The 26,610-nt window shown below is 43.6% G+C and overlaps 2 protein-coding genes across 6 annotated transcripts in view; one reads left to right on the top strand and one right to left on the bottom strand.

Annotated features, from left to right (window-relative positions):
• Nucleotides 1-26,610, bottom strand: part of LOC309805790 (uncharacterized protein) — a 460,110-nt gene that overhangs the window by 346,958 nt on the left and 86,542 nt on the right. For all 5 annotated transcript variants that reach the window (XR_014294304.1, XR_014294305.1, XR_014294306.1 and 2 more), the window contains one exon: nt 16,897-16,995. Coding sequence is in view for 1 of the 5 variants with exons in the window: in XM_082624004.1 (XP_082480130.1) it covers nt 16,897-16,919 (23 nt within the window). In the remaining 4 variants the exon portion in view is untranslated. The remainder of the gene's footprint in view (nt 1-16,896; nt 16,996-26,610) is intronic.
• Nucleotides 1-26,610, top strand: part of TRPC7 (transient receptor potential cation channel subfamily C member 7) — a gene marked incomplete at both ends in the record, with an annotated part of 124,448 nt that overhangs the window by 28,366 nt on the left and 69,472 nt on the right. Inside the window, one exon of the mRNA XM_082623993.1 lies at nt 5,277-5,459. Coding sequence (XP_082480119.1) covers nt 5,277-5,459 — 183 coding nt within the window. The remainder of the gene's footprint in view (nt 1-5,276; nt 5,460-26,610) is intronic.

A 26,610-nucleotide genomic window follows, 5' to 3' on the forward strand; every position in this document is an offset into this window, starting at 1 on the left:
GCCAGTCTTGCTCCCAGTCCAGTAACTAAAAACCACAAAAAGCAAGAAGTCTAGAGTTTGAAATCAGTGGTCAAAATAAGGTGGTAACTAATTAAAATTACCATTTACAAGCTTTATTTTTATTGTCAATTTTTATTTATTTAGGTTTTTATTTATTTTGTTATTTGTGTTATTTCCTGTTAACTACACTAAGCATTTTACATTGTTTTGGTATTGATTCTCCCAAACATTATATGATATGTATAGTATTACAGATTAAAAACTGAGATGCAGAAGAGTTACATGCCTTGTTCTATTTCCCACAACTGACAAGTAGTAAAAAAGTAGTTCAAACTCCAGGTCTTTCTGACTTCAAAACCTGTGCACTCATCTACTACACTATAGAATCTGCTGGGTATTCAAATATCCATATCCCAGCCCACCCTTTATTTCTCCAAGTTAGTTGAGGGTCAGCCCCAATTAAGTCTCTAGTTTTAAGTGTGTTAAGTAGAAGGGAACATGCTGCTCACCAAGAGGAAACATGGTGAGAGGGAAGAGCACAGGATTTGGGTCAGACCGACCTGTCTTGAATCTTGGCTCTACCACTTAGTCGCTATGTCATCTTAGACAAGTACACTGCTCCAATAGATTCAACAAGCATTTATTGAGTGCCTATCATGTTCCAGGAAATATTCTAGGCTCTAATGATACATTTGTGAACAAAACAGCAATGATTCCTGCCCTCGAGAAGCTTACATTCTAGTGAAAGATAGGGACAATAATTATAATAAAGAACATGTATGGATGTCATATAGTCATAAGAACTATGAAAAAAAAAGCAGGAAAGGGTGATTGCAAATGGAGAAGGGTTACAATTTTTTAAAGACAGTCAAGGAAGGCTTCTGAGAAAGTGACATTTGAGCAAAGACTTGAAGGAGTTAAAAAAGTTGTTCATGTAGAGACCTGGGGAAAGAGCATTCCAAGTAAAGAGAATAACTAGTACAAAGGTCTAGTCCATGCCAAGTGTGTTTGAAGAATAGCAGGGGGGTCAGAGTGGCTGGAGTGGACTGAGGGAGGGAGAAAACCACAGGAAATGAAATCAGTGAGAGAATGGAGAGGCTAGATAATGTATGTCCTTATAGGACAGTATAATGACTCCACTTTTACTCTGAGTGGATGGGGAGCCACTGGAGGGTTTGAGCAGACCAGTGCCATGACCTGACTACTTTTCCTAAATGTCTGACTGATGTATGGAGAATAGACTATAGAAGACCAGGACAGAATCATAGAATAAGGGAGGCCAGTTAAGAGTCTCTTGGTTAGTCCAAGCAAGAGATGATGATGGCTTAGACCAAGGCAGAAATAGTAGAATTGGTGAAAAGAGGTCAGATCTTTTATATATATATATATATATATATATATTTTTTTTTTTTTTTTAAAAGAAGATAGAGCTGGTAGGATCTGCTACTAAATTATATGTCGGTTTTGAGAGGAAGAGAGGAATCAAGGATAAATCCAAGATTTTTTGTCCTGGACAACTGAAAAGTTGGGGAATACTAACAAGGTGGAGAAGATCAGGTCCAGAGTCAGTTTCATTAAGTTTGAAATGCCTATTTGGCATCCAAGTGGAAATACCAAGATGGCAACTGGATATATTTGACTCAAGTTCAGGAGAGAAGGCTGAGCTAAAGACATAAAATTCGAAGTCATCAGCGTATGGATGGTATCTAATGACCTTAGGATCACTAAGGCAACGAGTGTAAACAGACAGGAGAATTCAAAGGACTGGGCACATCTTTGGGGCATTCTAAAACTAAGACATCAGGGACACAAGAATTAATCAACAAAGATGCAAAAGTACTCATTCAGGAAGAAAAACCACAGAAAAGTATGTTATGCTAGAAGCCAAGTGAAGAATGTGTATCAAGGAGGAGGAAGTGATCAGCTATGTCAAAGCACCTAACAGGTCATGTAAGATGAGGACTGAGAACCAACCACTGGATTTAGCATATGAAAGTCACTTGTGACCTTGAAAGGACAGTCTCAGTGGAGGCAATGGGTAGAGTGTGAAAGCCTTACTGAATGGAATAAGAAAGAGTGTAAGGAGGACAACTGTCAACTATGAGTGCAAACAAGTCTAATGAGGAGTTTTTCTATAAAATGGAACAGAAAACTAGAGTAGTAATTGGAGAGGGAAGTGGAGTCAAGAGGAGTTCCTTCTTAAGACAAGACAATAGCAACATGTTTGTATACTAAGCCAACAGAGAAAGGGAGAAATTAACAGGGCGGGGGAGAGAAAGGAAGAGCGCAGGAGCCATGTCCTTGAGTGCCGTAAGGGACTGATATCCAACACACAAGTGGAGGAGCTGGCCTTAGACAGGAGCAGCAAGAGTGAGAAGAGGGAAGAGAGTCCATGAGCACAGATGGAAGTAGACTATGTGGATGGTGCGACCGTGTGAAGCTTCTCTTCCGATGAGCTCTATTTTCCAAGTAAAATAGGAAACTAGGAGGGGGATGAAGTGTTAGAAAACTGAGACTCAAGAGGTAGGAAATGCTTGTCTGGGACAGGGAGGAGGGTAAGTTGCCCAGGAGCGCCGCGGACTACTTGAGGTTGGAGGTAGTGAGTTTACAGCACGCCTGCTCGGTGCAGGTGTGTGCTCTCCAGCCGTGCTAACTGTGCAGAGGCGGGAGCGGAGTAGTGGAGAGCTAGACGCAACCAAGGTCAGGCTTTCATCCAGTGAGGAGGACAAAATAAGAGGAGGGTAAGAGAGTTGATGTGTGCAAGGATGATGATAAAGACTACCCATGAGAGAGAAGCTCTGCAAGGAGGGAGACAGGGACCTGAGGGGGATGAAAACCAGTGAAAAGGTGGTGTGGTCAATGGCTTGTAGGTTGGGTGGAATCAAACGACTGCTAGAATTGGGGTCCCAGATGACGAAAGCTGGACATATAGGAGGTAGTGGTCAGAGAGAGGGAGAGCTAAAGTTAGGGTCATGGAGGAGCTGCAGTTACTGGGGATAACTAAGAGAATGAATGGTTGAGTTGGAGTTGAGGATAAGGTCACTGGAAAAGATGGTGTCAAGGAAATGAGAGGGCAGGGTAATGGAAGGGACATCTTCTTGGATACTGAAACCACCAATAACAACAGCAGTTAATGTTGGGAGAGCGACAGTAAGACAGAAGCTAAAATCTTCAGTGAAGGTGAGAGAGTAACCAGAGATGAGTAAGTGACCAATGTAAGGAAAAGTGGATTCAGCCTGTTAGTTTATCTCTCTGAGTCTCAGTTTTCTTGCTTGTGAGCTGGAAATGCTGACAGTCCTTCTAACATGAGGTTTTTATAAGGATTAAGTAAGATGATGGAGGTAGAATGGCTGTCACCCACTGGGCCTGGCAGACTTCAGTGTGCAGGAATATGGAATTATTTGTAAAAGGGCACCTGTGAAGTCTTAGGTATATGTCTCATCTTTCCAACTAAAGTTGAGGAGTGTGGCTCAAAGGCTCGCTGAGCTCAGGGTTGACCCATTTCTCCTAATCATCACAGCTCCACAGAGATGTGCGCCCATGGATCTCTCTGAGAGGCCTGGGCCTGGCATGACCCTCCCATCTGTATCTATCCATACCCATGTCCAGGTCTGCCTCCTCCAGCCATCTGCAGACACCAGGCACGTTGCCTTCCAAACTGAGCGTCTAATACAGAAGGTAAAAAGCAAACCAGCCATTTTGGCTGCTCTGGTGTGTCTCCCTTTTTTATGGCCCGGCTAGCTGAAAGAGCCCAGCGAAGTGAAAGTCTCTAATGAAGTGATACCTTCTGTTCTGAACTGCACTGAACCCAGAAATGCGCAAAGGCTCTGGGACGGCACAGTCTGACTTGCCCATGACAGTCTGCCTGAGCTGAGTGTCATTTTTCTACCCAGCATTTCCAAAACACCCTGCTTATCCCTAATTATATATAGAAATGAAGGGTAGCCACTCTTGTCTGAAAACATTTTCTTAACCCTTTTCCTTTTCTTAGCAAACAAACACTTATCAACACTTACTTCTTTCTCTAACGTAAAGGGACATTTTGAAGCAGCAGTGCTGCAAGGAGAAATGAATCATTAATTTAGAAAAATTGTTGAGCTTCTGTAGTTTTTCAGCCTCCCATCTATTTGCTGAGGAATCCAGGTTCTGGAAAAGCAAAACTGCACTCCTATCTACCAACTACTATTTACCACTCTCAGGGCTTTCGACATTGATTAACACTGAAAGTGACATTTGGTTCTTGTGTTGCTTCTGAATAGACTTGTTTCAACTAAGAAACCAATAAGGAAGCCTTTAGGGGAAAATATTTTTGGGGCGTAGTGGTTTGAAGGTGACATGAAACATCCTTTTGTCCAACATTTTGGATCATTATCTGGAATTGAAGCAGTGTGTTTTAGGGGAGAGAGAAGTTGGCATGTCACTAGGAAAGGCAGTCAGCCTCTGAAAGATAATTTAGAAACATATGCCTAGGGAGGAGATGAGAGAAACCCAGAGGCAACTCATTAAACAAAACAAAACAAAACAAAAAAGAGGTCAAGGTCTGAAAATGATTATTCAACAGGCAAGTAATTTAAGGTGTCATGATTTGCTGTACAAAAGGAACTGTGGTAGGAAAGGATTCTGTTAGATTTAAATTACATTTGATTTTTAAATTTATAATTCACAAGCAGATTTTCCAGCACGTTAAAAGAAAGCACACCTGTGTACATTTTTTCCCCAAATTTAGCATATCAGCCGTATCTTTCTAGTAAACTTCCTGTGTAGAGCAGTTGCCATTACAGATTGGTAGTAAATGAGTTAAGTGATATTTCCATCAGCCTTAAAAGTGCATTTCCTTATCACTCCTCCCTCAGATCTGGCTCAAAATTAGGCAAGGAGAACTGCTGCTTTCAAAGAGCTCAGGGTGGGCTTTGGCAGGCATCAGAATTACTTAGAGAACAAGGTTAAAAGATTCCTGGGCCTCATCCCCAGGAATTCTGAGTCAGTAAGTCTGCAACAGGGCCTGGGAATCATAGTTATAGCATGCACCCAAGGTAACTCTGATACAGGTGGCTGAGGAGCACACCTTGACAAATCTTGGCTTAGAGAAGATGCCCTCTAGATTGTTGTGTCAAGAGAAGTTGCCCTGTCTTCTGGATCCAGCATATCCTCTGGTTCCAACGCACTCTGTAAGCTCACGCTTGGTGGACAGCTTTGCTGATCGACACTGCTATGCTAGGCAAGCCCATCTGTGGGGCTCAGTGTGACACACCCCTGATTTCTCTTTATTCTGTTAGAACGATTACAGGAAGTTATCTATGCAATGCAAGGATTTTGTGGTGGGCGTGCTGGACCTATGCCGAGACACAGAAGAGGTGGAAGCGATTTTAAATGGTGATGTGAACTTGCAAGTCTGGTCCGACCACCACCGTCCAAGTCTGAGCCGGATCAAACTCGCCATTAAATATGAAGTCAAGAAGGTAAGCTTCCCCACTGCTCCCGGCCTTCCCAACTCCAGGGTTGCTGGCCTACCTTTCTGTTCATGCTTATTTTCTGTTCCCACAAGGGGATGGTAACAACACTGATTACCCGACTTGCCTCTAGACAGGGAACTTCCAGACTTGCAGGACTGCTCAGAGCTCCCTCCTTCACCCCCAGCCCACCAGGAGAGAGAGATGAATCATGACAGTTACTCCATGAACAGAACAGGCTTCAAGCCTAGAGAACGAAAGAGCAGATTTTCAGCCTCCGGGCCACTAGCAAGGACAAGGTTACAGTGAACGCTCCCATCAGCTAGCAGGCCAATTCCCAAGTTTTCATGAAAAACATATTACTCAGCTCTGTGAACAGCATTTATTGAGCTTTCCCTGTGTGCCTGGGGACTTGTGTAGAAAATGCCTTAGTGTAGAGGATTTGTGGAATCCATGGTTCTGGGAGGCTCAGAGGAATTTCACTCTCAAGGCTTATGAAAAGCTTTAATAGGAAGCATGATAGACTTTCAAAAGAGTAAGTACCCCCTCCTCAATCAAACTCAAGGTGTCTTTAATGGCCACCAGCACCCAGTAGCCCTCACACCCACAGTGTCTGGTCAGATTGAGTCCCTAAGGAGCAAAATTCAATTATGGTTCCACTTTGGATATACTCTGGATTCTTCAGAATCTGCTCTTATGTTAGATGACATCATTCACCCTGATGAAAACTGCAGAGCTCCGAAGATCCATATGCTTAAATACCAATGTGCTTTCCACATAAGCAAGATGGCTGATCAGTCTTTAAGGGTTTGTGGGTTTTTTTCCAGCTCTTTTACAGGGTGACTACTGGGGGAATTTCCAATGCCCCCAAATTGGCCTCTGGGCATTTCTCCTCTTGTCTGATTATCTTAATTTGTGTTGGATGAACCATCTTTCAACAAACCACATATATCTGTGGTATTCATCTAGAGAGAGCTTCCAAGTTTGATAAAAATCTTCCTGTCCTTTTAATTTTAATAATAATCAAAAATTCTAGGAAAAATAGCTTTTTTCAAAGACTCTGAGTCCTGAAGATAAAATTGATAAATCATGGGAAAGGTGGCCTTAGATTAATATTCAAAAGCATAAAATTACAGGAGGGGAGGAGTCAGGCTGCAGTTTCAAGTATGTACAATCCTATTTACTTAGTGTAGGGAAACTCACTTTTTAGCTTATCTCAAGAGCTCACTGAGGCACTTCAGCAAAGCACAGCAATCCCTTCCTAAAGGTGCTGAGATATCCATGATCTTGGGGTTCAAAGAAACCCTGCGGAAGAGACTGCTTGGTAGTGAATGGTAACAAGCCTGAGTTTCTAGCATGTCCTTCCTTCCCCAAGCCACAGTATTCTCCTGCTTCCCAACACAGGGTGAAAGGTGAAAATGTATTTGACACCCCAAAGAAAAGATGATGTTTGGCATTTGCAGATTTACGTTCACAGTTTTGGCTATTCACGAGCAATTCCAACAGCCCATGAAAATGCAAGCATTCACCATTTTTCTGAAACATAAATCCAACTTAGCAACACAGTCACTGAGGGTAAATCACTGAGCAAGTCCAGAGTCTGGCTACCACTTCAGAGCCTATATGTTCCTTCTCATTGTCAACTACCAAGTACAAAACAGCCCTGGTAATGAATGAGAAGAAAAAGTGAAAACACTCTATGAACATGACAGTTTCGGTCAGAATAAAAAGGTTTTGTGAGGGAAATTATTTCCTCTAGTGGTATTTGCTAATTAGGAGAATCATAAAGGTCTCAAGAAATACTCATCATGAATGTCAAGTGTCTGCTGCAATCCATAGGTAGGAAGATGATAAATGACCTGCATAAAATGTCAGCCTTGCTCATTTCAAAAATCTCCAATAGGTAATTCTCTCAAACCACATATGCCATCATACAAGAGCAGACTCACAGTTTTCCTTGACATTTATTCTATCATGAATTACCAGCAAAAATACATAATATTGGGCTTCCCTGGTGGCGCAGTGGTTGAGAGTCCGCCTGCCGATGCAGGGGACACGGGTTCGTGCCCCGATCCCGGAAGATCCCACATGCCGCGGAGCGGCTGGGCCCGCGAGCCATGGCCGCGGAGCCTGTGTGTCCGGAGCCTGTGCTCCGCAACGGGAGAGGCCACAGCAGTGAGAGGCCCGCGTACAGCAAAAAAAAAAAAAAAAAAAAAAAAAAAAAAAAAAAAACATAATATTTTAAAATCTTATTGATATTATAATGAGATTTCATTTTTAATTTATGAACTTTAGAATGCTTGCATGGGCACAATCTAACCCTGGATCTTTTAATTATGAAACAACTAGCACCAAGGCTTATTTACACCTGACATATATATGTGTCATAAGGCTGGAATATAAAACCATAAAAAAATTCCTAAGACTCTGCCACATATCAAATCAAACCGTTAATTCAGTGATTAAAACAAACTAGCTGTTCTTGGCAGTTCCACGAGCTGCTAATAGGTGACCTTAAAAAAAGTTTTTGTGTTCAAATAAATTTAGAGACCTTGAGTTAATAAGCAGAGTCAAAAAGATTTCTTTGCTTAAAGACATTATAGAACCTTGATCATGCATTGCTACTCTAAAAGAAGAAGGGTACAATGTGTATTACTTGACCACAGAACTCCCCTTCTCATGGAGCATCTGGTGAAACTAGTTTTCCATGTAACAATATTTGGGAAACTCTAATACAGAATCAGCCTTTATATTTATGAAATGCATAGATCTGAGTGAAATGGGTGCCACTCTGTGGCTGGTACTGCACCCCAGATCATGCCCTTCATTTGAATGTTTGCCTCTCTTCGGGCATCACCCTCATGTCTGGTCCTCTGGCTGCCTCAGCCATAATGTCAGCCTCCGTTACATAAAGACAATTACCCCACCATGGCACAAGGGACCACCTGGTAAAGAGGAAGGAATGATGAAGAGGGTGTCAGGAGACTTCTAGCATGATTCTTACATTTAATGACCACACGGTCTTGGATAAGTCTTTGAAGCTCTCTGGGCCTCATTCCCCTTCTGAAAAATAGGCATATACGCTTTTGCTTCACAGGGTTTCTGTGAACTTTCAAATGAACTGATATGAGGGTAAATGCTTTGGAAACTGAAAAGGTCTCTACAGCTCCACAGGGAAGCATCATCACTGTCATTCAGTGATGCTATGCTCCCCCTTCCTTGGGACTAGAGGGGTCCTTTTATCCCCAGAGACATTCCCTAGCTTGTCCTTTGTTATCTTCCCAGAGAATGCTAGAAATGTCCCCCTGGGTAAGGACATCATCCCTATAGCCTATAACTCCTCCCCCAAAGACCAAAAGGCCTTATGAGGATATGGCTGTTCTCCATGACTTCTGCCTTAATAGGGTGACTCAGCCTTCCCACTGTGTTTGGAAGGCAGTGTTGGAGAAGTGGCTAAGAAGGTACCCTTACAGGTTAATCACAGTCCAACCACTTATTAATGGGGTCACTTAAGCAAGTCACTTAGCCTCTCTGTGTCTCACTTCCCTCATCTATAAAGCTTGGTTAATAATGCCTACTTTATTGAATTGGTGTAAGAATCAAATGGAATAAAGCATGTGTGCCTCAAATAGCCCCAGGCCTCACCAGCCTGTGGGTATAAATGAGGCAGTATTAATACACACATTGCACTTGGCTTAGAGTCAGTGTTCACATTACTTAAGACATTTCTGTTATCCATCTCAGTCCCCCCCCAGCCTTTACAGGCCACAGTCCCTTCAGAAGCCAAGCATGCCTCATGAAGAAGCAAGGATGCTTCTTCCCCATACTGAGTCACAGCTAAGCCCAGAAGCAATTCTACCTTTGCTTCACAGATAAAGAAAACAATCCCTCCAGCTTTGGCCTACAGCCCCAGTATATATACAGGCCTTGGTCTTCTCCCCCAGGGCCAACCTGAATGACAGACATCTTGCTGACTCCTCCACTTCTAGCTCTGTCTCCAGGGAACATGCAAAAATATCCTTCTTAAAGGCTCTCCCCTCCCCCTGCAATATCAACTCTAAATAAATGCTTAGGGACTCTGAGTCACACCAACCGCGAAGACCTAACCAGTCTGTGATTCATTCAGGTTCAGCTGGCCCAGTCTGCACCCATAAAGAAAGATCAGTGCAGTGTCTGGCACATTGTCATTGCTGACTGACTGGTACAGAGACAAGATGCTTAGTGCTCTTTTCAGCTTGTCTAACTGAAGACTCACATCGGGGCCCTTCACTCTCATCCCTTCCTCTGTCTCCTCTTTATCGCTTCTTCATTTCTAGGCTTACAGGGAGGCTATTTTCCTTTCTTTCCCCTATGTCATCTCTTCCTCCTTCCTGACTTCAGGTCTGCCTTAATGAGGATCAGGTGCACCTCCATTCACTGAAAGAACTTTGTGGGCATGTGTCCTCCAGGTTCAAAGCGCCAAAGGAGAGTGAGACAGGAGACCTGGGAGGTCCTATTTTCTACAATAGAAGCCTTAACTCCACCTGTAGAGGAGATGGAGGCCCCTCTGGACATAATTAAGCCAAGGTCTGCTACCAAAAAACATGGGAACACATGAATATTTTGCCCAAAATTATATCACTGTCATTGCAGAAAGCATGTCTATTATTAGGCAATATCACCAAAAAGGGTGGTTAGTTTAATCTGACAAGTTGTTTTAGCCACGGCCTGTAAGCCCTACAGTCACTGATCAGCCTGCGGGGGATCCTGAGGAAAGTAAGACACAGTCTTGCCCTCAGAGAGCCATCAGTGTGGTGGGTAAGGTGCAGACAGACAGGCTCTGACCACAGCAGCAACAGCCTCTGCACTTTGCTAGCTGAGCAAACTAGAGTTCATAGCAGTTGCCTCTTTCAGACCCCAGGTGGCCCCCAGTTCTAGCGTCTTGACGTGTGGCTTCATTTGGAGGATGCAACCATGGTACCAGCCATCTTTCCTTCCAGCTGAAGAGACCCACCCACTCTCCTCAAGAAGCAGCGCCACTCAGCAGAGCCTTCCAGATCCCAGAATTTCAGAGGTGCCCTTTCCTGACTCTGCCAAGCTCCTGGGTGATTTCCTGGACCAGAAAGCTAGTATCACATGAAATAAAGACCTGGGACAAGACCATGGGAGGGGGAAGGATGCAGGCAGAACCCTCACTAGCCCTACTTAGTAACACAGTTCCCTTTTTCTTCACACTGCTGTGCTCAGGAAATAATATCCTCTGTGATTTTCATTCACTGGCTGAGTCATCATTTAACTAACATTCACTGATGTCTACTACATCACCAGCTCTGTGTTCAGCACTGGAGAGACTGAGAAGACCCAGGCCTTGTCCTTGAGGGGGGTTCATGTAGCACTGGAGAGAGATGTGTGAACAAAGGGTCACAATCCTGTCTGAGCAAGGCAAACAGGAATGGGAAGGGGGCAGCATGGGGGTCAGAGGAAGCACTGACCCACTCAGTCTAGACCTCAGGAAATGCTTCCCAGAAGTGGAAATGCTTCCCAGAAGTGGAAATACTTGAGGTGGGGCTTAAAGGATGAGAGGTTCTGGAAGGGATGGCAATTTAGGTAGAGAGAGGTTAAAGTTAAAAAGCCACAGATATCTTAGGAAGAGTGGCACGTTTATGAAAGGAACATGTTTAGAGGGGGATGTGGCTGAGGCTGTACTATTGTGGGAAAGAAACAAACTGGAAAGTTTGTCAGCAGCAGATCCTTGAGGGTATCATATGCCATGCACGAGGAACTTGGACTTTATCCTGCCAGCACTATCCAATAGAATTTTCTATGATGATGGAAATGTTCTGTTTTCTACCGTCTAATATGGTAGCCACTAGCCTCATATGGTTAATTCACACTTGAAATGCGGTTAATGTAATTATGAATCTGAATTCTTAATTTCTTAATTAATTAAAATTTCAATAGGCACATGTGGCCAGTGGTTACTAAACTGGACAGTATGACTGTATATCCTCATTCATGCATTTAACAAGCTTTCTCTGAGTGACTACAAAGTATGCTGTGCTAATCACTGGGGATGTGGTAGTGAATAAAAATGATGTGATATGAACCATGGTGGGGAAGATGGATATTAATCAGAACATCACACCAATAAACTGTAATGTTCCAACTGAAGTCAGTGTTATGAAGCAGAGAAACATGGTATTACAACTTCTAAAGGCAGATATGACCTAATTGGGGAAGTCAATAAAGGCTTCTCAGAAGAACTCACGCTTGCTCTGAGAAAAGTTAACCAGAGGTGGGGAGGACATTTCTGGCAGGAAAAAACATGTTCAAAGCTGTTCAAAGGCCCTGTGGTGAGAAGAAATACAGCCTATAAGAGGGACTGAAAGAATGTGAATGTGGCAGAGTCAGAAGGCATGAGGAAGAGTGGGGTGTGGGATGAGTCTAAAGAGGCACACAGGAACCAGACCACGCAGGAACCAGAGGCTTGTGGACCATGCTAAAGGATTTTGTTTTTGCTCTTTTTTAAGGAACAATAGGAAGCCATCAGATGAATTTAATCAGGGGTGGTTTTCTCAGGATAGAAAGCCTCTGAGAAAGGCTGAAAGGCAAAAAAGGTGGGTATGTATGCAGCGTAATTGTTGAGCAAAAGGGACAGACTATTAATCAAGGCAGGTAAAGTTACGCTGCGTTAACAAGCAAAACCAAAGCTGTATTGGCTTTTAACAACAACAAAAAAAAAACAACCACGTTTATATATTGCTCATCCTATTTCCATCTTGCAACAGAATTCAGAGGAATGCACTCAGGAACCCAGGCTGATAGAAATGCCACCATCTCAAATGTTTCCACCCTGCCAAAGGGAAATCCAGCCCTGGAGAGTCTCACACCAGCAATTAAATGCTTTCACCTGGAAGTGACACACATTGTTTCTGCTTACAACTCACTGTCAACAATTAGTCACATCACTCACCCCACCACAAAAGGGGCCAGGAAGTGCTGAATAATCCTGCCATGTGTTTGAAAGGAGAAAAAAAAATGGAGCTATTTGGTAGACAGCACTAATGACCACCAACAGGAAAAAAAAGTTGAGGAAATTCATATTAAAAGCGTCAACGTCTCTATAAATAGGAAGCAGAATCACCCTCTGAGGTAGAAGGCAGCCTGAAAAAAGATTTTTTTTAAAGTTTTGGGAAAAATTCTGTGAGAGATGGGAGAGAGAGCTGAACAGTAGACCCACTAGGCCAGCCAATACTAGAGTCTGTAAATTCTTTGCAACAGCCTGTGTTCTTAACAAAAATGGAAAATATCTACAAAAAATGGTAACATACCAAGTCAGTGTCCTCCGTGAACCTCAATTCCCTGCTGTGAACTTCATTTCAAGATTCCTTCATAGAGATGGAGCCCAGAAGTGCACAAAATGTGTCCACAGAGGAGAATACCAAGGAGGGAGGGGCAACCTTAGAGGGGAGGGGTGTGGGGGGAACATTCCACCGGCATCACCACCCTGTCTAATGCTGGGCCAGGGCCTCTAACAACAGCAGAAGTCTGTTTGTTCTTTCCTCCAAAAATCACCATCTTGTGCACATTTTACAGTCATGCCATAAGGTGGCCCATTTTTCTACCTGGAAAAACTCCCATAAGAAGAAAACAGAACGTGTTGTGTAGCAATTTATAGTGTCATGGCCAGGAGCGTGCCGGCTCACGCTCTCCGCTTACTAAATATGTGGCTTTAGTAACCTGTCTCAAGTTACTTAATCTGCTGGCCTGCAGGAGCCCCTTGGATAAGGCAGATGCTACTCCAACCCTCAAAAGCCTCCTGGCCTAAATCTGTGCTAAGAGAGACAATGAGGCTCAGCAGTAGATGCACAACTGGCTGAAACCCCTTAGTGTGGTGACCACAGGTAGGGACACTGGAGACAGCACCTGACCTCTACTGGGGTTCTGTTTCATTTCCTCCGTCTGCAGAGAGCACAGGGCCAGCGAGCAAAAGGAATGTGGGGACACTGGGGCTTTCTAGAGGACGCCTGAGAGGCCAATCAGACGCTCACATGCTCTAAGCAGACATTCTCCCACTGTGTTTTCCTGCTGAGGCATCATTTCAACAGATGCTCAGAGTTAAGAAGACCAGAGCTGTCACAAACACAGTCTGGCTGGTCAGGCACTACCCCAAACTGTGCTGCAGGATGCCCAGGAGCTGCCAAACGCTGCTGGAATCCATCGGTATCGAAAGCATCCATCAGTGTCCTCTTTGGGGATTCCTCTCAGCACTCTCGTGGCCCTAGCTGGCACAAAAATGACCAATGCCCATTAATCTCTTGGCTCAGAGCGGCTATCTTTTTCTTTTTTTTTTTTTTTTGCGGTACGCGGGCCTCTCACTGCTGTGGCCTCTCCCGTTGCGGAGCACAGGCTCCGGACGCGCAGGCTCAGCGGCCATGGCTCACGGGTCCAGCCGCTCCGCGGCATGTGGGATCTTCCCGGACCGGGGCACGATCCCGTGTCCCCTGCATCGGCAGGTGGGCTCTCAACCACTGCGCTACCAGGGAAGCCCCAGAGCGGCTATCTTTTGCCTAGGAAAAGTAGTCTTGTTTTTCTCAAGCAACAATCCTAAGAAGAACTAACACAAGTATGTATGTACTCCTTTTCTGCCTGGAAAAACTCTCAGGAGAAGAAAAATAAACCCTGCTGGGCAGCAGCATATACTGTTATGGCTGGAAACCTGACTACACATGTGCAAATCCCAAGTCCTTCATTTACTAGATAGGTGGCTTTACATAAGTTATTTCATCTCTGGGGCTCAGTTTTCTTATCTGTACGGTGGGGACAAGCAATAGTACCTAATAAATGACAATTAATGTTTACTAACACATAATGTAGCTAGAACACAGTTAGTGCATAATGCTAGCTAATGGAAACTATATGCCATGTTGGCTTCACAAGCAGAAACTACCCTTAAGACAAAACCAGCCTTTTTCAACCTCAGCACTATTGACATTTGGGGCCAGGTAATTCTTTGCTGTGGGCACTGTCCTGTGCATTAGAGGATATTTAGCAACATCCCTGGCCTCTACCTACTAGGTGTCAGTAGCACCCTCCTCACAAGTTTTGTCAACCAAAAATGTCTCCAAGACATGGTCTCTAATGTCTCCACAGGAAGACGTGGAAACAAAATCATTCCCTGTTGAGAATCTCTGGGATAGTTTTCAGGATCTAGGCTATAACCCCTTAACTGTAAACCACTGAGGACAGGGATTGTAGTTCCCCAAGGATGCATTCCATCTGTCTAGACCAAACCCAACATTAGATCGAAATCAAACTCAATGTATCTCTCTAGAACAAATTAAGTTCTCATACTTAGCTGCATAAAGGAAACCACTTGGGAGCTTTGTTAAAAAAAAAAAAAGTCAGTACCCTACCCACAGAGCTTCTAATCCAATTCTCCTGGGTGGGAGCCCAGGGACTGTGTTTTTAAAAGGCTCTCTAATGATTCTAAATTTTGTAAAGACTGAGTTCCTGGCAGGTGGGACCTCTCCTCATTCATCTTGGTCTCTGAAGACTGAGAAACAGTACTCACCCTACACATCATGTGCAGTCTCCATGGTGAGCAAATGAATAGACAGATGGGTATAAAATGTGAAGCCATAGGCTTTAATGTACTTCAAACATCTATAATTCCCCTCATGATCAAAAATCCATACAACAGAATTCAGATGATGTTCCAGGCTGGCCTGGGGTATGGGGCCATCATCTCCATGCCCTCCATTGCTGACCTGTGTCCTTTTTGTGTTTGTAACTCTGGAAAAGAGCTCTTACTATGCAGAGATGCCGTAACAGTGGTTCTGGCCTGGCAGTCTTAGGGATGGAGGAGAGCAGCAGGTGGCTCCCAGGGTGGCCCCACACGGCAGGGAGAGGCAGTGGGGCCTCTGTCCTCCACAGGGGAGCTCAGCTCACTGAGTGTTCCACAGTGGGTCTCAGGAGTGCTCCTCCACTCACTGGCCTGAGTTGCTGACCTGCCCCCCCACCACCCCCAGCCTGGCTCAGCTTTAAGAGGGAAAAGCAGAGCACCTGATGCCTCCTCTCTGCCCTTCCTCAGGCCTGCTGTTGAATCATCTGACACAATTTTCTCTAAAGAGCAAATACTACTGTACATTTGCAAAAGAGATTTCATTTCCTCAAAGTCCGCACAACCAGACAAAACAACTACTGCCTTTTTGGTTATTCTGCTGCCTTCAGTTCAGCTCTTTGAATATATAAATATTTGCATGGAAGGATAATCTTTTAAAGCATTTTTCTTCTTCTTAGTTATCATGTTTCCTAAGCTGTGTAGCCTTAGCTTACCTATCCTTATATCCATCATGTGCTGCATTTGTTAAGGTATTCAGAGGCTGATTATTATTGTATTCTGAGTTAGGGACTAACAAGAAGAGAGGAATTTGAGGAGCATTCAAAGAAGGAAGATAAATCGCCACTGCCTCCAAGAAATAGATGCAAACCAAATGCATTTGCTAGCCCAAAGTGGAAAGAACAAGAGTCATTTTCAAATTGTCACTTTTATCCCAGTCAAACAGATCTTAGAAATTATAGTCCGCCCAGCCTAAGGACCTGTAACTAACTCCAGCAATCAAGCTAAAGACCAACTACACATTTCCATCTCATTATTTCTGTACTAAATGCTCATATATGGATTCAGAGTCTTAACGAGCATTTAATCTTTTATATATTCCTCCCATTATGTACCATAATGCACTATTCTTTTATTAACATTCATCTGCCTAAGGTCACCTACAAATTTCTTGATGGAAGGGGAGTCTTGTAAGTATAATTGTGGATGAAAATCTTTGCTTAACAGAGATGCTTTAATTTATATAATCCAAGCCATAGTCCTGTCTTGCCTGGATTACTACAGTAGCCTCCAACTGATCCACCTGCCTCTGACCTCACCCTCCCCTCCTCCTCACCAACACGCACAAGCAACAGTCAGACAACTTTTTGAAATAGTCAGATCACATCAGCCTCCCACTTAAATCTTCCATCTAAAAGTGAACAAGAAAGGCACAGTCCCTGACGCCAGGGAGTTCTGAGTCTAACGACCATCACTTCCAGAAGCAGAGCTGGAGGGTCCTTGTGCAAGTGAGGGAGAAGCCTGCAACGAAGGGGCAGAAGCAGGACGAGGCAGGAGAAGCTAAGCTAAGGCGGGGTTTCAGTGAAGCCCCACTGAGTAGCACTGCAGACGTGTTGCCCTGTGACTCCCTGCCTCATCAGCCACTCTCTATCCCAGTGCCCTCTTCTGTAGCAAATATCATTTGTCATTTGTCTACTTGTTTATTGTCTACTTCCCTCAACACAGTAAGCTCTGTGGTGGCAGCTCACCACTGTATTCCTAGCCTAGAGCAGACCCAGGCAAGCAGAAGATACTCAAAAATATTTACTGAATAAATGAATGACTGAGTGAATGACTGTACCATACCTGAGTTTTCCTCCAGTTTTCATTTTTCTCAAATACAACAAAATCCAATGTTCAAGGTGAGATGTATTCCTAAAAGCTGTTGAGGAAACTCAGGGTTCTCTTGAAAAACAAAATGAGATAAATAGGAAATGAGTCCAGGATGAGCTACTAGACATTAGGCATTGTTTGTCTCGTTCAACTTAAAGTCCTACAACTACTGGTACAGAGTCCATGGGAACTCAGATCATGACTAATAGCCTTATTTTATTTAAAAATAAAAAGAAAGGTCATTTAAATACAAAATACCATTGTTTGATTAATAAAATCAGTAGCAATTTGGCCAGCAAGTTGCATCCTGAAGAAATTACAGATCAATTAATCTTTTTATATATATTACTCCATAATAAAACCATTGGACATATCATCATCTGACTGCTTTGCTTGCTTCCCCTCTGATAGGTGTTAGCTCTTCCTGAACAGGCAGACTTGCAAGCTTGAAGGAGGGAATAATCATGTGACACCTATTATCAGCTAAATCTGTAGATATTAAAAGACCTAGCCCCTAGAAGATGTGGTACATATATACAATGCAATATTACTCAGCCATAAGAAGGAACGAAATTGGGTCATTTGTAGAGATGTGGATGGATCTAGAGACTGTCATAGAGTGAAGTAAGTCACTCTACTAAAAAGAGAAAAACAAATATCGTATATTAACGCATATATGTGGAACCTAGAAAAATGGTACAGATGAACTGGTTTGCAGGGCAGAAATAGACACAGATGTAGAGAACAAACATATGGACACCAAGCGGCGAAAGTGGCGGGGGTGGGGTGATGAATTGGGAGATTCAGACTGACATATATACACTAATCCGTATAAAATGGATAACTAATGGATAACTAATAAGAACCTGCTATACAAAATTTTTTTAATAAATAAATAAAATAAAAGACCTAGTCCCTGCCATCAGAAGCTTACATCCTAAAGGGCTACACACTTCTGACTCCAGCCCTCTGTCTAACAAGGAAAGGAAAGATTAATTTAGACAAAAAATGATGTTGGAAACCCTCAGGGAGACAGAATAGGTAGCTTCTGAATCAGACCTTGAAAGGTGGGTCAGAGCGCCAAAGAAAAGGGGATTCCAGATGGAGAAAACAGTGGGGCCAAGCACAAAGCTGTGATAATGTTTGGAGAATCAGAGGTGGTCAGGGTAAGGACACATGGGAAGAAAGGCTGGGGTGAAGGGGACAAAAATGAGCGGGGGGGCGGGGGGCGTTGTTTAGGAGACTGGGCTTGAAGGAAATACAACCTGCTGGGGAAGCAGGGCCAGCTCTGATGGGCTGTGAAGAAACCATGCTGAAGTGTTGCGCCTTCATTCCGTAACAGAAAGGGGATCCTTGAGTTGTCTTTGCAGTTTACCTTGATAATTTTACTTATTGTACAAATAGCATTTTAATAATAAGAAAAATATTTAAAAGGAAAGGAACAGACTACATTCATATGCCCCATATGTCAGTTGCTTTCATTTGTTTAACATTCTTCCCATTCTTTCCCATAGTAGGCATGTATTTATAATACATACTTATAGGGTAAATAATTTTGTGGTTGGATTTACCAAGCATTAGAAAGTAAACAGTTTCCTAAAATTATCACGTTTATGTCAGCATAACATTGATGTACCATTATTTATATCTTCTCTACTGGTAAACATTCACTTTTTTTTTTAACATCTTTATTGGAGTATAATTGCTTTACAATGGTGTGTTAGTTTCTGCTTTATAACAAAGTGAATCAGCTATACATATACATATACATATATCCCCATATCTCCTCCCTCTTGCATCTCCCTCCCACCCTCCCTATCCCACCCCTCTAGGTGACCACAAAGCACCGAGCTGATCTCCCTGTGCTATGCGGCTACTTCCCACTAGCTATACATTCACTTTTTATTATTTATATTTTACTATCATCTCTATACATGTCACTTTCTTTCCTTCTTTTCTGTTATTTCCTAAAATTGGATTTCTGACAGTGAGGCTACCGGGTCAAAGGACATAAATATTTGTGAAACACACTGCAAAATTATGTTCCCAAAGGGCTACACTATTTCTCAGCGTCAACAGCATTATACAACTAAACTGGTTTCATCAATACTTTGCAAGCATGAAGTATTATTAGGATTTTTTCTTCTAATTTAAGAGATGTAAAATACTATCCTATGCAAATTTTTAAATTCATTCCCCTGGTCACTAGGCAGATAAGCATTTCCTATGTGAATTCCCCCTGCCCACAGCCACTCACTATACCACACCACCAATATCCTTTAGCATTTCCATACTGGACCCTTCATCTTTTCCGTGTTGACGTGTATGGCTCTTGTGCAATACAGAAACTTTTACACATGTGTGACCAAGTCAATGGTATGTCAGGACTAGGTAGCACGGTGTGATGGTGTATACGAGACAGGGACTACCTAAGATGCTTTTAGAGGATCCAGGGGGAGGTGCTGAGGGCCTAAATAAAGTAAGGTGGTACCTATGACCAAGAAAGGAAGGAACCTGTGTAACTGCTCTTTTGGAGGTAAAAAACAGGACTTTGTAACCCAGGGCACAAGTTCAACTCAGAAGCTTCTGTGGGAGTCTGGCGTACCATAGGATAAATTGCTTTACTCAGATTCTAAGTTGCCCTAACAGAGATTTCATTTAGGTGAGGGATGAAATTGGAGGCTATTTAGGAGCCTGGAGGACTTTGCAGTAGGATGGGGTACCTCAGAGCCCTGGGCCCACATGGATGGGGGGAAGGACTGGGCAGAGGACAGGGAAAAAAGAATCAGGACCCAGAAGACAAGGAGAGAAGATGCTCAGAAAGAAGGCACGCAGAGTAGCTCTCTCGCATTGACTGCCAGTCCTGTTCCCACTCGTCATTTGCATGCTGCATATTCATAGAGGCCTCAGTCATGTTTTCCCCATTTAAAGGATGAAGGAACCAAGGCCCAGGGAGGGAGAGTAAGTCACTGAAAATTAGGCAGCTGGTAAGAAGCAGGCAGGGACTTCAACTTACATGCCTGGTCCCAAAGCCTCTGTTCTTAACTACCACACTGTGCTGAGACCGACAGGGCTAAGACCGGCTCTCTCTGCCTAGGAGGTTACCAGTGGGATCCCCAAAGGGGAAGAGTGGGGAGCACTCTTAAACATTAAAAGAAATGTTTTAATGTTTGCTAATTTGGAAGCTGCTTTCAGTGACCATCAGGCTGGCATTTAGTAAAATTAAGACCCATTAGGGAGGATTTATAAAAACAACATTCCAACAACCAAATCCATTAGCACTAGTTACAGATCCTTAGCTGGTAACAGACCACTGCCCAGTGAAAACCGACAGGGTGGGAGACATACACATTACATATACATATACGTATATGCAGTGTTCTATTGTAATTGTATATTCGTAAACAGCGTACACATATCCTAAAGGTTCTTTACGTGGTTGTTAAAGACTTCTTCCTGAAATAATTGACTCCCTTCCAGATCATCAAAGAATGAATGTTTCTACTGAAAAACAGATCTTTCCACATGATGTGGAAAAAAACATTCTGTGTGGCACAGTGGTTAGAATCATGAGCTGTGGAGTGAGACAGGCCGGGGTCACCCTGGCAAATCACTTAACCTTGCTTTTCCTTCATCTCTAAAGTAGGCGTAATAATACTTGCCTTATAAAGTTCCAGTACATAGTAAGTACTGTATAAATGTGGACTAGTAGCACATAACAAATGTTATCTTTCAGGAGTTATTCTGATCTGTAGCAGGTACTAGTAATTAGGGAGCTGGCTACGTATTACCTGGTTGGCAGACAAGGCACAGCTCACTCCAAGTTGTTATACTCTATTACTAGAAAACAAATTATCTATTTCTAACCATAATCTGTTCTGTCACAATTATTTTATTATATTACTAAAATTTTACATATAGTATTATACATGTATATACAATATTAAGTTATGTAATTAGTGAAGAAACAAGTATAACCAGCATGAATTTGCTTCATGACTCTCAGCGGTAAGATATCTCACATCTTAACTGCTACTTGGTATAGAAGAAACTCTGGAGTGAGAGTTCCTGGGTGGTTCACATCCTGACTGTGTGATCTTAGACAAGTCACTTAGCCTGTCTATGCCTCAGTTTCCTCATTTGAAAAAAAAAAGAAAGTTAATCATCGTATCTATGTCATAGGATTATTGTGAGGATTAAATTAATCACTTAAAAAATGTCTGGTGCATCATAAATGCTCAATATATGTTGGCTCTTATCATTTTTTAATTTTTCTAAATCATGTCAGATATAACCCAGTGTCTCCTACACCCAGGCTGCCAGGAAATCCTGCCTCAGTCAGTCTAGGGCATCCTCCTCTGTGTCATATCACAGTCCTGAAGACTCACCTGTATACCCTATGAGGGCTCTTAGCCTGTGCCCTTCTCTTTGTGGACACCTGATACCCCTAAGACGCACTGATCACCTCCATCTGTCCACAAGCTGTGGCTCCATCTTATTCATTCAACAGTTTGTTTTCTGAGCACTGTATCCCAGATACTATAGCAGGTGCTGGGAATATAATACTAAAAACAAAACAGACAACAATCCCTGCCCTCATGGAGCTGCCTGTGAAGCAAGATCTCTAGGTCGGACTGATGCCAGGACCCTCTCCTGAACTTCCATTAAAAAAGCCTCTTGGGGGCTTCCCTGGTGGCGCAGTGGTTGAGGGTCCATCTGCCGATGCAGGGGACACGGGTTCGTGCCCTGGTCCGGGAACATCCCACATGCCGCCGAGTGGCTGGGCCCCGTGAGCCATGGCCGCTGAGCCTGCGCATCCAGAACCTGTGCTCTGCAATGGGAGAGGCCACAACAGTGAGAGGCCTGCGTACCGCGAAAAAAAAAAAAAAAAAGAAGCCTCTTGGCCACTGTCAATACTAGCACTCTGAAATTACCCCTATTGGGGGTCCTTCTACCTCCAGGGCAGACAGTTCAAGTAGAATCTGATGCCTACACCCCACAGAGAACTCCCAAAGCCCACTCCCCTCTCCTAGTCTCAGGAAGTATCTCTCCACCACCAGGTACCCTCCTCCCCTCTAGCCCTTCCCCTTCACTGGGCCTTGATCCGAAAAAAAAGGCCAGCATATGGTCTTCAAAGCCATCCCTAAAGCCCCCGGAAACTGTGAATTTCCTCCTGAGCTAGGACCACTTGGCTCACTAGAGCCCTCCTGGCCACCTCCTCTGGAGGTAGAAGGCAAAACGCCACTCATTCTCCCGTGATGAGCCTTCAGCCAAGAAAACAAGACAGGCTCGATTCTCCCAGGCAGGTTATATAGACACCCAGTGATACAGAGGGGGTCAAGCGAGAAGGCACTTATGATTCAGCAGGCGGTAGGCTACGCCTGGACTACAGAGCTGTCAGGGGGAAGGAAGACACAGAACAGACTCGTAGATCTGACAATCAGAAGAAATTTTGAGAAATCCATTGCAGGAGGGTTCAGGAGCCAGGCTTCAGATAGTCAGGGAGCCACAGGGAAGGTCAGGAACACAGGTGAGAGCACAGCTGTGATTAGGAGAGAGGCTTCTTCCTCAGAGAAGGGAGAGGAGCAGAGAGGATGAGCATCAAGGCAGAGAGGAGGTGAGGACCGAGGAGAGACTGCTTGTCCAACGCTCAGGGACCTGAGGATGAGGGTGCAAGAATGAGGGTGGATTCTGTAACCTCCCCTCCCCCATTTCCCCAAGAACAAGGAAGAGACATTATCTGGCTAGGAATGATGGATTTCTGCTAGGAACTGAGCCTCCTTCAGCTGGACAAGAGGCCAGACCAATAGTGCCCACTATGCTTAGACAAACATCCCATTTCTTCCCATGTCTATCAGACTTTTGATAATCTAGTTCTTGCCGACTTCACATCCTGCCACTCTCCTCTTTGTTCATTTTGATCCAGCCCACTGGCAGCCTAATTCTTCCTGAAACACAGCAAAGCCTTCCTTGACCACCCTGACCAAACAGAGGTCTTCCCTCTGCTTACCACTCTGTCCCTTCCTGTCCTTTTACCCAGGTCACCTGGCTTCCATTCTAGATTCTCAGACCTTAGGGTAGTGTCTTTGCTATACATTTGACATTACAGTGACTAGAAGCTATCCAAATTTGGTATGGAAAAAAATATAAAAAGTACTCTGCATAGCTCCAGATGGCTTTGTAAATTAAATTAAACCCACAACTGGCCCAGGAACTTTCCCCATTATTGATCATTAACATTTAGAGAAGTTGCAAAATGAATCCTGGACATTGCAATAAATTATCATTGTCTACTAGGCAGGTTCCATGAATCAGGTGGCCCTGGAGCCTTTTGAGACTGTCTGACGATGTAATTTAAATGACGTTGTTTTGCTCTTTGGTAAATGCGAGGACGGCAGGGGCGTAAGAGGGGGCAAATGTGTGTGTACATACAATCTACACTATGGGCATCTGGCCCGTATATCTAAAAATGAAAGTCTATTGCAACTCTCTCTAGCTCCCCAGGTACCTGCTTTTCCAAGTCATATTTAGTTTCCATCTTAACATGAGGCAAGACCCCTTCAGGGGCTCCCATTTCCCATCACTCCCCGATGGTCCATTCACCCTGAGATACCTACACCTCTCCTGACACACCAGGCTCCAAGGCATCACTAATAATAACAACAACAATAATTCATTAAGTGCTTAATCTGTCCCCTTCACCATGTGAAGTGTTTTGAATGCATTCATTCCATGTAAACCATCAGTACTGCCATCCCCATTTACAGATGAAACAGATTCAGCTCAGAGGCAGAGGTGAGATTTAAATCAAAATCTATCTAACTCCCGAGCCCAAACTCTTTGCAACTGCTTCTCTTCAACATGCCCTTCCTGACTCTCTCAGTGGCCTGGTTATAGCCTTCATGGCTCAGCTCGAGAATCTTTCCTCCAGGAAGCCTTTTCTCACTATCCCTCCATATCCCCTCTTGGGCTGGGTGCCTCTTCTCTGCTATAGCATGGCATGCATGGCTAACCCCCGTTATGGCACTGATTGAGCTACACTGAATTTGCCTGCTTACCTGTCTGTTTCCCTAAGTAGACTTTGAGGGTCACAAGAGCAATACTGGGAGACATTATTTGCAAACTTTGTGTTCCTGCTATCTGGCTCAGTAGGTATTTTCTGGATGGATGGATGGATGGATGGATGGATGAACATAAATTTATGTATACACAGGTGTAACCTTAAATATATCATGATAACTTATGAGACTCAGTTTCCACTTCTAAAGAATATGAACATGCTTAAAGAGAAATTTTATTTGCCAGAGGCTGATAAAAACCAGCATTCAAAGTATGACCAAAATTAACTCAACCTATCAAGAAATTTTCTATATATATATATATATCACTAGCCCCTGAATGACAAAGGAGATGACTGTCTCTTCAAATACCAAATACATTGTCAAGGGGACCTTTGCATTGGTTGCTGAATAATCATACCCCTCATCTGACATCTAAGAACACAGAGCCAGCGGTCACCTGCCTGACCAGAATGTGCCTTCACCAGAAATAAACACTGCATGTTGCCCAGTGTTTGGGGTGTGATGGATTTCCACATTTCCAAGAGAAGTGAAAGGACCAACTGAGGATGTTCAGGCTGGAAGCCTTGGGTGACAGCAGGCACCAAGAGAAAAGAAACCAACATTTACTAATTATCTAGCTAAGGTATGTGCCCGGCTTTTTGTCTATGTACCAATGTCCTTTAAAGTACCAGAGGACAGAAAGAAGCAGTATGACATATGGGATTAGGAGACACTCTTTAAAAGTTCTCTGTGTGCTCTAGATGGGAACAATTACGGTGGTGGTTGGGGAGGGGTGCTCATAACAGACACACCCTATTGTCTGCACAGGGCCCAGAGCCACATGGAAGAGCACTTGAACACTGTCTACACGGGACTTAACTTTGTTGGTCAGGTCGGTGCCAGAAGGTGGAAGAGCAGGAAATAAGGTTAATTTTTAAGGAAGGTCTGAGAGAAAAATTCCTAGAAGAGAGGAGAAGTCTGGCCAAGACCTGAGTGTGAGGGATAAGCAGGGGTTCTGGGCTCAGCAGACGGTGGTCCTCAGATCGTCCCTGGCCTCCCCACAAGCCAAGATGAGCTGTGTGTAGGGAGCTAAGGGTACTGGCTTAGGACTAACACCTCTCTCCATCCAGCTTTTGGGAGGCTAACTCATATAGCCAAATGGAGGTGAAATGAAATATGACAAGTGATCCTCCACTTAGGATCTCAGAAGCAGAATCAGGCAGGCCTGAACCCTGAGAAGGAGAAACTGCGGGACAATGGAAGGTATTACTTCACCCTAGGCATCACTTCCAGAGACTCTGTTGGGGTGCTGCCCTCTAGAAAAGATGAGCGTGAGAGGAGACAGCCATTTCTAGGGTAAACAGATGGAGATCTGGAGACAGGCATGATGGAGAGCAAGTGGTTGTCTCTGCCAAGGAAGCAGATGTCCCATCTGCCAAGGAGACATTCAAAGTCCTGAGGAATTCAGCACCCACCACCAGGTGGGAGCCCACCAGCCCAGAGGCAGAACTACAGGAGAAAGTCAGCCCCTGAGAGCAGAGCAGAGAGCAGAAGGATAGACACACTCTTCAGAGGCGTGGACCAGCCAGGAGGCTTCAATGCAAACAGAACAGGAGATCAGAGAGCTGATGGTGGGGCAGCCAGAGCAGGGCTACAGAGGCCCAGGAACAGCTGTGCCTGTGCACTGGACCAGCCGCCGAGGAACAGTTCAGAAAACATTTAGTGATGGGTAAAGTGACTTGTGTAGGATACTGGAATCAAGCAGAAATATATAGGAAGAGGCAATCATAAAAAAAATCCCTGCCATCTAGCTTGAAAGGGCTACGAACCATCAAGATCTGGGAATTAACAAGCTTCCCAAAGGTAGAGGCCTTGGCCATCTTGCTCACTGCTGTGTCCTCTGTGTCTGAAAATGCTTGGTGCACAGTATCAACTGGCACTTACTATCTGTCTGGTGGATGGATGCAAGCATGCCTACCAATGGGGCTAGGTCTGTGCTCACCAGCTGCCAATATCTGGAACATCTGGGGCACAAACATGCTATTTCTAATTCTCGAACCAATGGTTATGCCATTATTTCAGCATTTCTCACTATCATCAAAATACTGGTAATACTAACATTCTTTAAGTGTTGAGAATTCAAAATTTTAAATTTAAAAAAGTGACACAAAATCCTAAGCATGTTTCAAATTTAAAACTATATAGAAATAAAAGCATCAAGTAAAACGAAAACATGGGCAAAATACATGTTACACATACATCAACAATATATTTGTAGGAGAGAAATTAATTTTAAGTGTTATTTTTAAATAATTACATAAGAGTAAAATGTAAAGTGTGATTTTAAAAAGTAAAGTGTATGAAATAAATCATTGCTGAGTTATATGCACATTACTCTGCAAGAGAAACCCGGAAATTTGGGAATCATAATAGAAAGTTATAGGTAAACTCAAGACAGTTCCCTCTGATTCTTTCATCTGCAACTGATCTAATATTTCATTCCATTATTGGAGAAAATCTTCTGGAAAAATGTATGACTATTTCACCCTACTACTTAGCACTAGCTCCATTAACCTAGGACTACAATTTTTTATTGGCTAGAAGCTGTGTTTTATAGTTCAAAAAA

Source organism: Mesoplodon mirus, assembly GCF_964341445.2.
Source record: "Mesoplodon mirus genome assembly, chromosome: 5".
NCBI lineage: Eukaryota > Metazoa > Chordata > Mammalia > Artiodactyla > Ziphiidae > Mesoplodon > Mesoplodon mirus.